This window comes from Oppia nitens, unplaced genomic scaffold (assembly GCF_028296485.1).
Source record: "Oppia nitens isolate AA-2021 unplaced genomic scaffold, nextdenovo-longstitch-racon4-pilon3 scaffold13_pilon_pilon_pilon, whole genome shotgun sequence".
Lineage (NCBI taxonomy): Eukaryota > Metazoa > Arthropoda > Arachnida > Sarcoptiformes > Oppiidae > Oppia > Oppia nitens.
The window spans coordinates 1,491,832-1,505,694 of NW_026533192.1; the positions used below are offsets into that span (position 1 = coordinate 1,491,832).

Consider the following 13,863-nt stretch of genomic DNA (forward strand, 5'->3'; position numbering starts at 1 on the left):
AAAAACATTTATATTATTATTAATAAATTTAATACAAATAGAAATATAAGAAAATTCATTTGATATCATATTTCAATTATAAATATATTTCACAACTAAATTATTTAGTTAAATGTTTTAAAATTATTATATTATTGGTGAGGATAACCAAGTGATCATTTTTTGGTAACCTTTCTTTGGTAATCTTATGTTTAACAGTAAAATATAGATAATTATATAAATTATAGATTATAAATGATTAAGTTAAAAATTAATTTATCTAATAAATAAAATGCTTAATTTAATTATAATAATTTTTGTAATTATCTAAAATATTTTTCCGATATACAAGTAGAAAATTAAGTAAAATAATATATAAATATGAATACTATTTATTTTAATAGTGTTTCGTTGATTGACTATTATTTGCGCTATAGTTGCCAACAATAGATGCATAACTGGGTGGCGGTTCGTAATCATTATCAATAGTGTACACCTGTTGTGGTCTACAATCAGTAGATTGTTGTGGGTATGGATGAGATTGAATGACCGTTTGTGGACTACTGGATTGACCATTTGGGAAAGTGGTCTCATAAATGTTATTAACTGATCCAACGCTACTATTGGTAGTCGAGTTTTGATGCAATTGACTATTTCTAACCATTTCATATCTTTTAAAGCTAATCCACGCATATAACAGTAGACCTAATCCAATGGCTGTTAGCACTGAACCGACACTCAAAATAATTGTTCCCACAGTTACTGCAGTCGATGAGGGATTATAGTTGTATTCATGTGTTACTGGATCTGTCGATGAAGAAGCTATCGACCGAAATATAATACCAGCAATGGTCAAGAAGACACCAAACAAAAGGAAACATATGGAGAAATTACAGGCAACTATAGCCGGGATCAGTCTCTGGTCATTGTTTTGTAGGGCTGACCGACCGAGATATCGGCGCATCGGAACTGGCATTAGTATCCACTTATTTAAGTAATATTTCAATTGAAACTTCAATTCAACTTAAAACCATAATGTTTATTTGAAACCTTAATACTATATTATTAATATATTATAATAAACTCTAAAATAAACTAAATATTTAGATCATTGTCAGGTAAACAAAATTGAATTCATTAACAGTTTATTCAATTAATAAATTTTTGTTGTCGTTGTGATGAATATCAACTCATAAATTCAATAATATATTATAAGCAAAATATTTCATTTTTTCAATCAACACAATGTATATATTTAATAGATAAATGTATTAAAAATATCATTTATACAATTTATTACCTATTTTTATCTGATTTAATGTTAACCTAAATATTTATTTTTTGATAATCGGTTACTAAAGGAACAAATTTCTATTATTACTGTTAATAAAATTTATTATTATATTTTAAATAATAAGTTATTAGATATAAAATATAATTTTAATTTGTGTATAATTAAACACTTTATTGTAAGTAATAAGTGACCTTAAATAAAAATTATTATTTATTTATTTACGCAATTTATAATTTTATATACATTATTTATTAAAAGTAAATATATCATATAATAGCATCTTCATGTATCTTCTATAATAGTTTTTAATAATATAATTATACAATATTGTAGTATAAAAATAAATAATATTAAATATTTTAATCAGATTTACATTATTGGGATATTTTTATAACTTTTAAATAATTAAAAAATACTATTACAATACCAGTAATGCATAGTATAATAATAAGTAGATTTAATTGATTGCATATTCATAATAAATGTATTAAAACAATTAAAAAAAAGTGTTAAACATAATTAAAGTTAACATAGATTTTCAACTAAACATCACAAATAAAATAAGAGATGAATTTCAGTGATTAACTGGAAATTACTGATCAAAATAATGGATATGTGTTTGACTGTTGCCATTAGCCGTCGGTCGCAGATATGAGGTCTCACTTGTGTTGCGATTGTGTTTATAACTGAAATCATTGGTTGCTTTGATGGCAGGCGAGTATCGGTAGTGTACGGGTGTATAGCGTAAAGACGATACTATAAATGCTAAGAGTTGGCCAATGATTATCACTGATATAAGCAACACATAGTTAGCTATGTGTTCAATACTACCGGTCCATAATAAACCCGGATTTTGCTTATGTTTTTCGTACCAAATGAAAAACAGTCCAATAGTTGATGACTGAAGAAATACAGATCCATTGAATATACCAGAAATGAGACAAATCAACAAAAGTGAGTAATAGATAATCTTATTTAAGATGAATATCCTTTTGTCTAGTGCTTCGGCATCTAATAGGTGATAGTATTCGGGAATTGAATACAATTTTGTGTACAAAACTATATGCGAAACACATAATAAAAATAAAACAACTTTTAAGAAACAAATCAATAACTTATTGCAATTGCAGTTCATTTTTGGTTATTAACAGACAAAACACTAAATTATAAACAAAAAGTATACAAAAAAAATAAGGAAAATAAAAGTTAAAAGTTTGGTTCAATACAATTCAACCATTAAATATGTTTATAATAATTATTGCCACAAAATGATATGAGATATTCAATGATAAACATTGCTATACAAACAACAGGATATATTATATTTACTGCATATTTATGGAGATTTAACCATCATTTTTGGATACAATGACTAAAAACATAATTACAATGCACTACAGTATAATATGACTGGTATTTCAATACTGTATTTCATATGAATATCATATGAGGAAATTAGATCACTATATAAATATAAATTTATAAACTTTATATTCAATATACATATAAATCTCTCTCTCTCTCTCTCTCTCTCTCTCTCTCTCTCTCTCTCTCTCTCTCTCTCTCTCACTCACTCACTCATAGATGGATACAGTTCATTTTAGTGTATTATCATATTTATTTTATTTATAATTTTGTCAAATATTTTTATAAATACTATTTAATCAGTATTTGTTTGTTTAATACGTTTAATAATACCCCTTTAAAACTAAGCAAAAATGACTGTCACTCAAAATTTAATTAAATTAATAGTTAAAAGATTAACAGTCAAACTTTATCAGCTATTAGTTATACTGTATACAGTGTATAACTTATTCAGTATATTGTAGTTTATAAATAACCTAAAACTCCTTATTAGTAAAAATATATTTATACTGCATTTGAATACTGAATTATAAATAAAATTAAATAATAATATATGCATTGATATACAGTATATACATAACAAGCTTTATAAATATTATTTTCAAATATTATAATTATAAAAACACAAAAAAACATTATATATATATAATAATAATAATCATATTATAGTTATTTGATCAGTTAAACATAATAAATAATAGTATATTTAAAATTAATACTCATAAAAGTTTATTTTATTTATAAAGCATTGACCTCACTACTAATCAATGTACATCAAGTTATACTGTATAAGACAACTTTTACTTTATGTTATATTTAATGATAGTTATTAAATTATAATTTAAATAGTATGCTGTCTATATTATAATTAGTTAATATCAATATAATTTGATATTAATTATATTTAAAATATAAACTAAAAATAAAATTTAAATAAAACCTATTTACTAGTTTCAAATTTTATATGTGTATAATTTAAAATACCGTAATCAATATTATGATAAACACATGTAATTGAAATGATAATAATTAAAATTTAGCTTGATCATATACAATAATTAAAATCATTTAACAAAATAATTTGGTTTATCATCATTTTTAGCAAATTTTATTTTATTATAAATATAATTTTTATACTAAATTATTTTAATTTTCGATATATTAATATAGTCCGCATTGTAAATTACATAATTTAATTACAAAAACGAAATAAAATTAAAATACTAATTATTTTATATGAAATTTTGGTTTTCTAATACTTTACTTTATATTAAAAAATGTTTAATTTTATGTTTTGTAAATATTTTGGTAAGATTATTACCCTTATAATCAAAATTTACTCTAATTATACATTTTTATCAATATTATACTTATTTCAAACTTTGATGTCATACCCAGGTAATATAATGATTTTAAAACTCTTAATATTTAACGATTATTAAAAATAGTAATTATATTAAAGTGGATAAAAATGGTAGAAATCCTATGGAAAATCCGCAACTTTTTGAAGGCGATATATTAGGAGTCCGACAAAATGGCAATTTTAAAGCCATCTCCAAAGTGGTCAATCTATGGACAGATGGTATTATTTACTATAAAATTGACGACTCATTAACAGAGCACTTGGATCTTATTCATCGGACAATGAATCACATCACTCAGCGGACATGTATTACATTTAAGATGAGGACAAATGAAGCAAATTATGTGTTTGTATATCTCGGTGAGGGATGCAACTCATATGTGGGCCGTTATGATGGAAGACAAGACTTATCACTGGGAGAGGGTTGTCATTATCTAAGGACAGTAATGCATGAGTTGACTCACGCTATAGGATTATTTCATGAACATAACCGACCGGATAGGGATCAATATATCAAAATACACTTTGAAAACATCAAGTTTGGTATGGACTACCAGTTCGCTAAATTAATAGAAAACGAAAATCAATTGATGACAGCATTTGATTTTGACTCAATTATGTTATACGGACCGACAGCTTTCAGCAGAAATGGTCGCAAAACTATTGAATCAATTGTCTCAACAAACACTGTTTATGATCATCCAGTAGATGATGGCTATAGTGATGGTGACATCAGTATTATTAATAAATTATACAAATGTGACAAAATGTAAACTTGTTTTTTAGAAAATAATTAATTCAAATAAAAATATGCTTTCCTTTCATTTGTTTGTCAAACATACAAATTATTTAAAAGATGGAAATTATTTATCTATTTATGCAATGTTTGTGACAAATATCCTGTCATTTGAGACATTTTGCAATTTATGCACAAATGGTTAACAAATGGCAAATAATGTCGCTTTTATTGAGAACTAATATTTAATTTAAACTTTATTGCAATTATAAAACTAATATTTTTTTACAAATATTATTATTAATTATTATAAAAATACAGTGTAATACAGAAGTTTATCTAATAAAATAAATTTACAATACTACTAATAATTTAAAATACAGTAGATATTTAGTTATAAATAAAATATTTATAATATAATAAAATTAATTTAAGTATTCAAAAGTGAATTATAATTAACTTAATAACTAATAAAATGTCTTATCGCACATCAAAAACAATATTAAGTTATTATTTGAACAACTCATTGAAGTGAATGTAATTTTTATATATGTATTATCAATAATTTATCATTTATTGTTCATTAAAACTTTGGTTTATTGACGCAAATAATTAGTATTATTTACTTTGATAAGTTACCAATTAATTGATTATCTATAAAAAGTATGGAAAAATAACATATAAATTACTTGAAATAAAATTCAAAATTCAACTTAAATGTTTTTTTTAATAAAAACCCTATGAAACATTTACGAAACAATTTATAAATAATATAATATAATAAAAGTTAATATCCAATAAACACTTGAAATTATATTCAGTTTCAGTTTTATTACAACTAATAATAATAGTGTCAGTTATAATTGTTTTAATTTGTGATTAACTTTTTATACTGTTATTTGTTATTTATTGTTTGATTAAAATTGCTGACTTATTATACATTGTAGCTTTAATAATGGTTTTGTTAAACAATAAATAAAACTACTTCATTGTATTCAAACATAATTTTTTCTTATATATATATATATATATATATAACAGTATAAACATTATAAACTTACCGATATATATATTTCTATACTGTATAACATTATAATACTTTGAAGTTTGAATATAAAAATTTTTCAAAAATGTTAAAAACAGTGATTAAAATATTGTTTTATGTTTGTGCATTTGCGACACTTGTAATGATATTACCTGGAAGTGTACTCCTGGACATTAAACCCAAGAAATTCATGCATAGACTGCCCAAAGCATTTGAAGGTCCATACAAACTGAATGATCGATTATCAGAGTCAAGCAAACTGTTGGACAATGAAATTATAGGTCCCGAGTCTATTGCTTTATTTAACAATCGCTTGGTTACCGGTTCTGCTGACGGGTATATCTATGAAATTACCGGTGAAGACACTAAGAAACGACTGTTCAAATTAGCAGAAAAAAGTTGTTATGATATCTCAACTAATTTAACAAACTGTGGCCGACCTCTGGGTCTTAAATTTGATTCCAAAGGAGTACTCTATGTTGTCGAACCAAATTTAGGTGTATTTTCAATACAAAATGTATTCTCAAGTCATCCAAATATAAAACAAGTCCTTGATATACAACAAACCAATGCAATGGGAAAGGTATCGAAATTTTTAGACGACCTGACCATCGATGAGGGCGCCGGTCTTAATGGTGGTGATGTTCTGTACATATCAGATGTGAGCACAAAATTTAGATGTCACCAAGCTATCTTAATCATAATGGGTTCAGATATGGGACGTATATTTAAATATGATATCAATGCCCGAAAAGTCAATTTAGTGGCGGATAAACTGTTGTTTCCAAATGGTGTCGAAATAACTGATGACAGAAATGCTATTTTATTTAATGAATATATCGCCAGACGAGTCATTAAGCACTATATAAATGGACCCAAAAAGGGTCAGTCAATTGAGTTGATAAGCGAATTGCCCGGAGAACCGGACAATATTAGGAGGAGTGGTAATACTAAACAAGAGACCTATTGGTTAGCCCTTTTGTCTGCACGAATAACAACCAAACCAAATGAGTTGGACTATTATCTCAAGAAACCATTGCTTAGAAAACTCTGTTGTCGTGTTTTGCATCTCTTGGGTAGTGTTGTCCACTATAGCGGTCAGATTGTTGGCAATGATTTAGTAAAGAGTTATGGATTGTATTTAAAAAACGGTGGTCTCATTGAAGAAATAGTTATGAAATTTGAATCAAATTCTTACGGAATGATTGTTGAGATCGACATTAATGGCAATATAGTGAACACTCTTCAGACAAATGACAACACTTATACCCGACTGTCCGAAGTCAGAGAAGTGCCTCTCAATGATAAGGAATCGGTTTTATATATTGGTTCATATATTAATAATTTTATTGGAAAATTAACATTAAAAAGATAAATTTGTCAAATTATTTATCTTATTTTAATTGATAATTAGAAATGTCATTAACTAAATTGTATTTTAATACATAGTTTTATTTATACTTTATTTTGTTAATTATATTATAATAATATATTATAGATAAAACAATTTATAAAAATATTATTAAATAAACAATTTATATAAATGATATATAATTTTTAACAACTAATTAATATAATTTAGATAACCTTGTTATAATGCTTATTTCAAAATTGCCTAGAGTCAATTATCGTCAATATTGATTAACAATACTATATGTACTCTACTATTAATGTAAAAAATCAGATGAGTACTAATCTGTGTAATAGACMTAAATGTCAAAACGGAAAATTTCTAGAGAATTAGAAACTTTTTTGAAAATTTCTAAAAGAAATTTATGTTCTCATATCAGTTCTGTACAATATATCGCAATAATTAATTTTTTTTACTTATTAGACATTGATATTTAATTACTAGTGAAAGTTTACAAAATTAATAGATTTTTGTAATTTATTTTGTACGTTTACTCAGAAACATTGTATAAAATTTTTAAGAAAAATTTATTAGAAATTACTCATATAAAACTGAATATGCAATATTTTTTTATACTACAAATGTATAATTATAAATATAATTTATGTTATATAAATACTATGTTTAATTTTTATTCATTAACTGTTTATTTTTATATAACGTTACAATACATTCACTGTATATTAATTACTGTTAGCTGATTAGCTGTTATATCAATGTTAAGCACTAATTTATTAATTATTATCAATTTATTTTTATCTCAAAGTACAACATAATTTCATTGATAAAAGTTGCTGTGATTTGATAGAAATATTAATATAATATTTTTAAAAATCTTACTTTAAGTGTATACTTAATGTTGAATCCAATACTGTTATATTAATTTTTTATTGTCTAATGAGAATAAAAATTAATGTTTCTGTATAACATTTAAAAAAAATAAAGCTAAATTGGATAAATATTACATAATAGTAAATAATAATAATATTTGTTAAAAAATAATGTAACTTTGTTAAAATGATCAAGTTAATGTTTAAAATAGCTCTTTATTTTGGTGTTTTCATTGCACTGATATTAATATTACCGGCAAATATATTACTTGACATCGACCCGAAACCACGTGACCGACAATTACCCGAAGAATTTGTTGGTCCGTTCAAAGCAAACGATGCTTTAACACAATCGTCGGTAATATTGAAGAATCAGATCGTGGGACCCGAATCTATAGCACAATTCAATGGCCGACTAATCACCGGCGCTGAAGATGGATATCTTTATGAAGTGAACGATAATAATGTCAAACGATTGCTTAGACTTTCAGAGAAAAGTTGTTATCAAATCAATCCATACAACCGGTCAAAGTGTAGTCGTCCGGCGGGTATGAGATTTGACTCTAAAGGAACACTATATGTTGTCGATCCAAATATTGGTGTATTTTTGGTGAAAAATATTTTTACAAAGACACCAAAAGTTGAACTTGTTTTTGATATTGAAGACACCAAAGCACTGGGAGGACAATCATCAAAGTTTTTCAATGATGTAGCAATTGATGAGGGCGCAGGACTTAATGGAGGACATGTATTATATGTATCCGATATTAGTGTAAGATTTGACTTTTTTGAAATGATGTTTACTGTCTTTGGATCAGATACGGGAAGAATTGTCAAATATGACATAAATGCCCGTAAAGTAGAATCAGTCGTAAAAGATATATTATTGCCAAACGGTATGGAAATAAGTGACGACAAAAATTCTATACTATTTAATGAATGGATTACACGACGTGTTATCAAACATTATATTAAAGGTCCTAAAAAAGGAGAGTCGGCTATTTTGGCAGACCTACCGGGAGAACCCGATAATATAAGGCGAAGTGTTGACACTAAATGTGAGACATATTGGGTAGCACTGGGATCTGCTAGGACTGCCTCTAAGCCATCTAATATTGATTTTTATATGGATAGGCCTCTTATGAGAAAATTTTTGTGTCGTTTTACACATTTGTTGGGAAGTGCTATCACATCTGTCGGAGATATCCTCAATGTATCGGCTCTTCAAGAATTTGGATCATATTTTAAGAGTGGATTTATATTAGGGGCCATTCTGTTCAAAGATAGTTCAAGAAATTATGGTATGATTGTTGAGATCGACATCAATGGCAATATTATTCAAACACTTCACGGCAATCATGAGATATATACGTTGCTTTCAGAGGTCAGAGAAGTGCGGATCAATGATAAACAGAGTGTCCTATATATTGGATCTTTTATTAATGACTATATTCTTAAATTAACATATATTAGATAATTTTATAATAATCAAAACAATCTAATTTATATTATATACAGATTTAAATCATAAATTAGTTAACAAAAATTTATTTTATAAAATTTGACTGACCATAATTTATTTTTAATAACAAAATTTATTAAATCATAAATAGATTATAAATTATTATTATCAGTAAACATACAAATGTATATATATTGGTGCCGTGTATAGAAAGTGAGCTAAATCAAATAACAAAAAGTAACTTTATTTTTGTGTGACCCCATGTAATGTTTAAAAAGTGATTTGTTCACATACAGATACATTGATTACTAGTCTTTAATTTTGATATTAAAGAATTGTAATATAACTTAAAATAAAATAGTTAGACGGCTTGAACTCGCATGACATCCAATTAAAATATGAGATAGAATATGAATATCATTACAAAACTAATCTATTGAAACCCGCAATAAATTTTAGCTATACTTATCTTGAAGCCGTCACTAAGAGAGCATATCAGCGTTAGTTAAAGAAATTAAAAACAAAAGGTGTTAATGTAGAAGATAAAGAAAGTCCGTGACTGACATCAAAGGTTTAAATGAAATTAATATATAAATTATAAGTGATAAATTTGATGTTTTAATTTAAATTAATTCGAGATATATTGGTCATTGATTTTATTAACTATTAAAACAGATTTGACCTCATTTTACTAAAAATATCTGTCATTTATTTAACTACTATATAATCTTGCTTTTACACAATAGGCTAATTAAGTGCAAATATGCCAGAACTTTTTTTATTAGTAAATTCGAAGTGATTTATAAGATTGATTAAAACGGTTCATGAATTATCATATTGATCAAATATTGCTTTGTCAAAATGTTATTTGTTTCGATCAATACAACACTCCTTTAACATCGAAAAAATCAAAATTCCAGATGATGTCTAAATGGTAGTCGATGTGCTTTTCGATTAAAAACCACAGGAAGTTGTTTATCAAATGTATTAAAAATTTTCATGACAAATGAGGAGATGTTATAGTTTTATAAAGTGAAAATAAAATTAATCTAACTTAATTAACTTTTTTATAAAATTAGTTTTAAAAAAATTTATATCAAGGGTCACTTTCATTGCACAATACCAATATAAGTGATTTTTAATTATTATTTGTGAAATTATAAAAATATTGATACTTTATTTCAAATATCCTGTATTTAACCTAAAATTGGTGTTTCTATTAACTCTATTTGATATCCATTTTTCTGAGTTTCAAATAATATGATATCATTTGATCCTTTCCTCAATATTGGTGACGGTATGTATAGAGTCCGTTGTGGACCGACATTCCAATAACGACCCAAATTGAAGCCATTGACAAACACAACACAAGTGGTCCAGTTATTGTCAAACTTGATATATGTGTCTTGTGGTGAGTCATCAATGGTTAGGTATGTTCTATAAAATGCTGGACTTAAATATTTGCCAATTGGTTCCCATTTTTCATTTTTAAGATTATCTATAAACTGTTTCTTTAATTCTAGAGCATAGATGTGCCAATCATTTTGCACTTTGCTATCAATGATTATATCTTCATTGAGACCCTTCCTCTGTARTGTCATATTCTTAATCATTGCTGTGAAACCAACTCTTCCCATATTTTCAACCAAAATATCTAAATTATAAGTAGTTTTATTGTTTGAATTAAAAACAATTTCAGGTATTTTGTGTTCAAATGAACTTTTTTTGAATAAACAAAACCAATTTGAATGTCATTCACACTAATTGCCGCTCTATCGTTGACTTTGCCTTTAAAATTAAAACAAAAATAAATTATTTGTTTGAAAAATTTGTTTAAAAAATTAAATACCTTTAGAAAAAGTTATGACTTTACTAATTGGTATAACTGTGCGATACAAAGTAAAACCATAGTTTTGACCAAAATTTGGGCCTAAATTGATGTTTTCCATTGAAACAACAGTTTTTGATTGAAACGGTTTTATATATTTCAAAACTTGACTTAAACTTAATTTCTCAGTTATATTAATCACCCCATAATTTGCTGCTTTATTAATAGGAGGCGGTAATTGTGTCCGTAATTTTGGTAATTTTCTTTCATCATTAAATTTTTGAATTAATTGTTTAATTTTCCAATACTTAATCGTATAATTACCTTAAATATTAATAATTTTAGTATGAGTTAATACTTATAAATAATGCAATATTATATTAGATATACCTTACCTGATTCAGTAAGAGGTGAATCATAATCATAACTGGTTATAAATGCCTGTCCCAATACACCACTGTCTATAGTGCCTACATTGCCGGCCATAAATCCGAAGTTAGTGCCGCCTATAAACATGTATGCATTAAACGATGAGTTCATTTGAAATACTATTTCATCAAATTGTTGAGCAAAATATGTGACATTTTGTGTGTTATGATATTTAGCACCCCATCTATCAAACCAACCGATCCAATACTCGGCCACATATAAGGCTTGACTTGGATTTGCTTTCTTGTGTTTCATTAAGTTATTCAACGAATTCTTATTAAAGTTAATTGTTTGGAGATATTCTATAAAATAAAGCAATTTATAAAAAATAAATATTTTATGCGAATATCAAACCATTAGAAGATCCACTTCTTTGAGGACCATCTGATGTAAACAATAATTCTTGAATTCCATATTTCTTAGCAATTGATCCTAAAGTCTTGATGTAATTCAAATCATTAACACTTTTAGCAGTATTACCGAGAGATCCAAATTCATTCTCAATTTGGACGCCAATAATTGGTCCGCCGTTTACAGTGAATTGAAATCCTCTGATTGTATCAAACAATTGTTTCCAATATCTTTCAACTGCTTTTATATATGGCTTATACATGGATCTGACATTCATATTAGAATCCCTGAGCAGCCAAGCGGGTAGACCTCCGAACTCCCATTCGGCACATATGTACGGTCCGGGTCTATACATAGCAAACATATCTGCTTCACGTATTGCTGTCAAAAAATCACTGATATTTAATATTCCGGTTTCAAAGTCAAAATTTCCAGGAATTTCTTCGTGTAAATTCCAAGGCGAGTAAAATTGTATCTAAATTTTAAATTAAATATTAATATTATATCAATTGATATATTATTAAATATTTGTAAACAGTGTTAAGTCCGGCCGATTTCATTCGCTCAAGAATTGGTCGCCAATTGTTTTGATGGACTCGAAAGTAATGCATTTCTCCACTCAAAAGTGTTATGTCTTTACCATTTAATGTGAATCCGTTGGATCCACTTATCAAACCACTAGTGATACTACCATTAGTATAATACTCGTAAAGTGTCGGCAATTCAGCATTTAATGAATTTTGTGAAAAAATTATAATTATAAATAGACTTATAGTTAGTTTAATCATTTTAACTAACTTTGTTTAAATAACTAATATAAATTTAAAACAATATTGTTTTCATTTTTAAATAGATTACAAAATTATTAGTTTATAAATTTTGATTATTTACTAGAGGAAAGTTGTATCATTCAAATTGGGTGATTCAAAAACTTCCTCATTTAGTCTAATTATTGTATTATTTTTATTATTAATTTAAAAAATATATTTAGCCTATTTATATAATTAAATAAAGTTTTAATATTCACTATTATATAAATGTTATCTTTTATAACAAATTAATTTTTTATAAAATAAAACACTTAAAAATGACATCAAATAACATATTAAAGCACATTAAGAGCTGTAATTAAAATAAAAATTAATTAATTATATAAATTAATTTTTAAAATGAGTCATAATTTATATTTTAAAATAAACATTATTTTAAACTATGAACTTGTTTTCTTAATAAAATAATATCAAATATTTTTAAAAATATTTTAAAATTATAATCAATTATTTTATCTAAATATACAATTTTAAAATAATTGCCACATAATATATATTTATTTTTAATTATATGTCAATTATATGAAAATTAAAATTTGACTTTTTGCAAAATAATATATTTTTTGAAAATTTAATTATAATTTAATTATATAGTTTATAGTTTATAATTATAAATTTTAGTATAATTGTCCAAATTGTTATTAATTAATTGATTTGTATTTTTAGAATTTGCTAAATATGTTGTATGTATTAAAATATATTTTTGATTATTTATATTATAAATTAGAGATATCACTCRCAAAATATGTTTGACAATAATAAATAACTTAAATCATTATATAACTTATTATATTAACCATAAGAAATAAAAAACAGTATTGTTTACTTAATAGAAATTATTGTCATATTTTAATTTAATAATTTTTAATAATATTTTAATTAAATCATAGCAGAAGTTTATTACTAAATTGAATATATAATAAAATATAAAAAATACAGT

General features: G+C 25.3%; 2 protein-coding genes across 2 annotated transcripts; one reads left to right on the plus strand and one right to left on the minus strand.

Moving 5' to 3' along the window:
* The first annotated feature begins 8,199 nt into the window (after nucleotides 1-8,199).
* Nucleotides 8,200-9,500, plus strand: LOC128960143 (adipocyte plasma membrane-associated protein-like). The gene is made up of 2 exons (XM_054306218.1): nucleotides 8,200-8,919; nucleotides 9,001-9,500. The coding sequence occupies exons 1-2, from the start codon at nucleotides 8,211-8,213 to the stop codon at nucleotides 9,498-9,500; spliced, it is 1,209 nt and encodes a 402-aa protein (XP_054162193.1). The 5' UTR covers nucleotides 8,200-8,210.
* Nucleotides 9,501-10,681: 1,181 nt separating this feature from the next.
* LOC128960154 (beta-galactosidase-1-like protein 3) lies at nucleotides 10,682-12,881 on the minus strand. Its single transcript, XM_054306229.1, has 6 exons — nucleotides 12,630-12,881; nucleotides 12,097-12,568; nucleotides 11,709-12,044; nucleotides 11,335-11,637; nucleotides 11,226-11,273; nucleotides 10,682-11,139 (listed from the first exon to the last, which is right to left on the minus strand). The coding sequence occupies exons 1-6, from the start codon at nucleotides 12,879-12,881 to the stop codon at nucleotides 10,682-10,684; spliced, it is 1,869 nt and encodes a 622-aa protein (XP_054162204.1).
* Between the last annotated feature and the right edge of the window lie 982 nt (nucleotides 12,882-13,863).

Excerpts from the sequence above, each read along its gene's own strand:
- LOC128960143 (XM_054306218.1), top strand. The coding sequence starts at position 8,211 with ATGATCAAGTTAATGTTTAAAATAGCTCTTTATTTTGGTGTTTTCATT. Across the intron at positions 8,920-9,000 it reads AGATATATTATTGCCAAACG|GTCCTAAAAAAGGAGAGTCG; the intron begins GTATGGAAATAA and ends ATTATATTAAAG.